General features: G+C 38.5%; 1 protein-coding gene across 1 annotated transcript in view; it reads right to left on the bottom strand.

Moving 5' to 3' along the window:
* Window positions 1–3,554, bottom strand: part of APBB1IP (amyloid beta precursor protein binding family B member 1 interacting protein) — a 109,137-nt gene that overhangs the window by 58,909 nt on the left and 46,674 nt on the right. Inside the window, exon 2 of the mRNA XM_006907016.3 lies at window positions 445–541. Within this exon, the coding sequence (XP_006907078.1) occupies window positions 445–541 (97 nt within the window). The remainder of the gene's footprint in view (window positions 1–444; window positions 542–3,554) is intronic.

Genomic DNA, 3,554 nt, shown 5'->3' with positions numbered 1-3,554 from the left:
TCTATGGTCTTACAGTGTCATCAAGAGGCCACAGAAACTCCCATTTAGTCCTTTAAAATGTAGCATTTCCTCAAAAATTGGTGGAGAATCTTTACTAAAGATTACGTAACTTTTTTTAGCTCATCTTTATGTAAAGGTGACTGCAGGGGAAATTGTTCAGTGGTGATGGTTGTGAGAGGGAATTACTTAGGGAAAATTTCTCTATTGGCTAAAATTTGACAATGATGAGCATGAGAATTGGCATAACAGGATGCCTGTGTGACCAATTTATTCTATTAACTGAACTCAAAAGAGTATAATCAGAAAGAAAGTTTTTTTTTTTTTCCTCCACCACTGTCACACTTCAGGAATATACAATATTGCCCATCTCTAAGTTTTTTTTTTAAAGAGAGCTCTTCTCATTATATTAAAATCAAATTCTGTAACCCCAGTTTTTTTCCTAATTTGAAACTTGAAAAGAGGAATTTACCTGGGTCAAAAGATCCATCTCTCCCAGCAAATTGCTGAACATTTGGTCTATGTCATCATTTGACTCCCCCATCTGAAAAAGAAAGAAACCCAGATATAAACAGCTTAATAAAAGCCTGACCCCTGAATAACTGTCCCATCTCTTTTATTCTCCAAGACCCCCATCCATAGGTAAGTCGAAAAGAGAAGACTGCGGAGAGGAAGGTTCATTTCAGCCTGAAATTCCATGCTTGGCCTCTCTCCAATATGCTCGGTTCTAGATCGAACCAAACCCTGGAGACTGCCTCAGAGTGACAATCGGACTAAATTAGTCTCTTTGAGGCAACTGGGCAAAGTGGACATTGCTCAGGAACTCACCTCACCACAGGACACCCTTATTAGAAAGGAGAAAGCCTCGTGCCACAGGCGATTGTGTCAGAGCAATGTAGAACTTCACCTCCACTTGAAACCTTAGAAATGATATGTCAGGAGTGAGCAAGCATCTTTACCGAATGACGCCCTGCTTTACAAAGATTTCTCTGAAATAGCAGCTTTTGGTACATTCGTTTGGAATGTAGCATTCGGGCGATAAACACTTAGAACTAAAATGGCCACACAATCAAGTGATAAGAGATGGAAAAAAACACTGTATTTTACATTACACCATTTCTTTGACTCAGGCAAACGAAGCGATTGTCCAAGAGAGGAAAAGCCTTTCCATAAATTGGGGTGGAAAGACCCTGCGAGATATAGAACTAGCTGCATTCTTCCTGACATTTTTGGCAAGGCTGGATTAGGAAATTAGGAGACATCATTACTAGTTCTCCTGCAGCGGCTATTTAGTAGTGTGTTATTTGTCAAAGGGAATCAACTAGTTCATCTGTAAGATGAAGAGTTAGCTGCAGTTAATGTCTAAGGCTCCCAAATGTTCTAAAACATTAGAAGATTAATGCTAATTATAGTTCAAGCGAAGAAGTCAGGTGAGAGTAGAGGATCAGCATGTATTATTTAAGCCAAACAATACTTTTGAGTGTGTTTGAATCATTTTATATGGAAACTTTTAAACACATACAAAAGTAGAATACTATCACAATTTTCATGTACTCAACATCCAGCTTGAACAATTATCAACTCAAGACTGATCTTTTAAATTTAAATATCATATCTGTATCTTCCCCCAAAAATTATTTTAGAGCAAATATATTTTTCCATAAACATTTCAGTATATAGCTCTAAAAGATTTTTTTTTTTTTTTTTACTATAACCATACTACTATCATCTCTGTGATGATTGTTTATTTTCCAGAACACCCTATCTGGCTTCTAGTGGTTGAGGTAACTTGTAGGAGTATGGGTGGCTACAAAACTAGATTGGCCAGGAAGGGGACTTCAGTTAAAATGAGAGAGATCTCTGATAAAATGGGACAGCACGTTCCTAAGGAGCAGACACACCTGAGTGAATCAGGTGTGCATATACACGGGACAGGGAGGCATGCGTTTGAATCCAAGGAAGCCATTCGGTAAATGCTCAGGGTCAGACCACACAAATTAGGCAGGAGAGCATTCAGGTATGGAAGTGACAGGTAAGGCAGACACTGCAGGTGTGGGTCTATATGTGCGGGTCTAAGAGGTCCAGGAGGACTAAACATAGCATCAGTGAAGAAACATGGAAGATGTTCATCCTATATTACATGGGTTGTCAGGCTTAGTGTTCCTCTCAGTCAGAAGGAAAGAGAGCTGCGGGTGGGCCCTGCCTCTGTTTGGGCAGGGGAGTCAAAGCTGGGAGCAATTCACATGTGGTTTTAACCCCTCCCAGTTGCTTACAAAGTATCTGAAACACACAAAATGGAAGAAAGAAAGTATTTGCGCCAAAAAGTACCTATAGTTTTACAAACTGTCCCCTCAAAAAATCCAGTATTCAAAATTTTATAATGGATGATTCATTCATTATTTTAATAACAGGAAATAACAGCAAAAAAACCAAAAAAACAAAATAAAACAAAACAAAACAAAACAAATCCCCAGAACTGCCCATGTGACTTTATTTTTACTAGAATATTATATAATACAATCATGTGCCAAAATGAAGGAATCTTTCAGATCAATTATTATTAACAGGAAAAGTTAAGACATGAGAGTTAACATATTTCTAATCTCTCATGAGAGAAAAGTAGTCCATTCAAAGTGGAAAAAATTGATTCATGTGCTGACCTCAAAACTGCCAGCCAGGGTTACAATGAACTCATAGGAACCAAATCATTAAATTTGGAAAAGCGCTATAATGATGAAGAATAAGGTCTCGAAAGGAAATATGGCAACCACAAGTCAGAAAAAACCATTGAGCCCAAAGACCTTAGTTTTTCAGCCCGTACACACCACTGATGTACAAGGGGTTAAGGATGTGCCACAGTGAATCACACACCTACGATGGAAATAACTCACAACGGCAAGTCCTCATGACCTCTGCTGGAACCCTCCCTAGGGTCACCTGGTAAAAATCTTTCCCCCTGCCCTTTCGGTCCTTCCCCCGAGAGTCTGTTGATATGTTATTTAAAAGGAGCCAACATCAAAATTGTGCTGTAAATCTAAAGTCTTAAGTAGATCTGCTACCGAATGAACCACGGTAAAAAAAAAAAATAGATTGTTTCGAGACTTTACACAAATGCAGGATAGTATTCCTTTTCATTATGGGCACAGGTGTCTCTTTGGCCTCTCAATTTGGTCCACACACACAAAAATGCAATCTGAGATCCAGCACTATAAAAATTACACTTATCATCATGTCTAGGTTCCTGATATTTTGTTTTCAAATTGTAGTTCCATACAGGTGTTGGTTATCATTATGATTTCAAATTACTTAAGGAAAGAAATGATCGTTCTTACCATTTAAATCCTTAAAACCCACACTGAAGTTAAATTCAGCTCTGGGAGGCTTGGGGTCCGGGGGAGGGAGAGTGTCGACTCCTAAACTCTGTGGAGACAGAGCCCCGCCCCAAACGTTAATCGTGATACATACATTTTTGCAGCACATTTAATCATTAAGTCAAAAGTCGTTTATTGCTTATACATTTTCACTCTAAATATGTTCTTTAAAAACAGTATTCCTTC

This window comes from Pteropus alecto, unplaced genomic scaffold, assembly GCF_000325575.1.
Source record: "Pteropus alecto unplaced genomic scaffold, ASM32557v1 scaffold11, whole genome shotgun sequence".
Classification (NCBI taxonomy): domain Eukaryota; kingdom Metazoa; phylum Chordata; class Mammalia; order Chiroptera; family Pteropodidae; genus Pteropus; species Pteropus alecto.
This window is presented reverse-complemented; position numbering and strand designations above follow the sequence as displayed.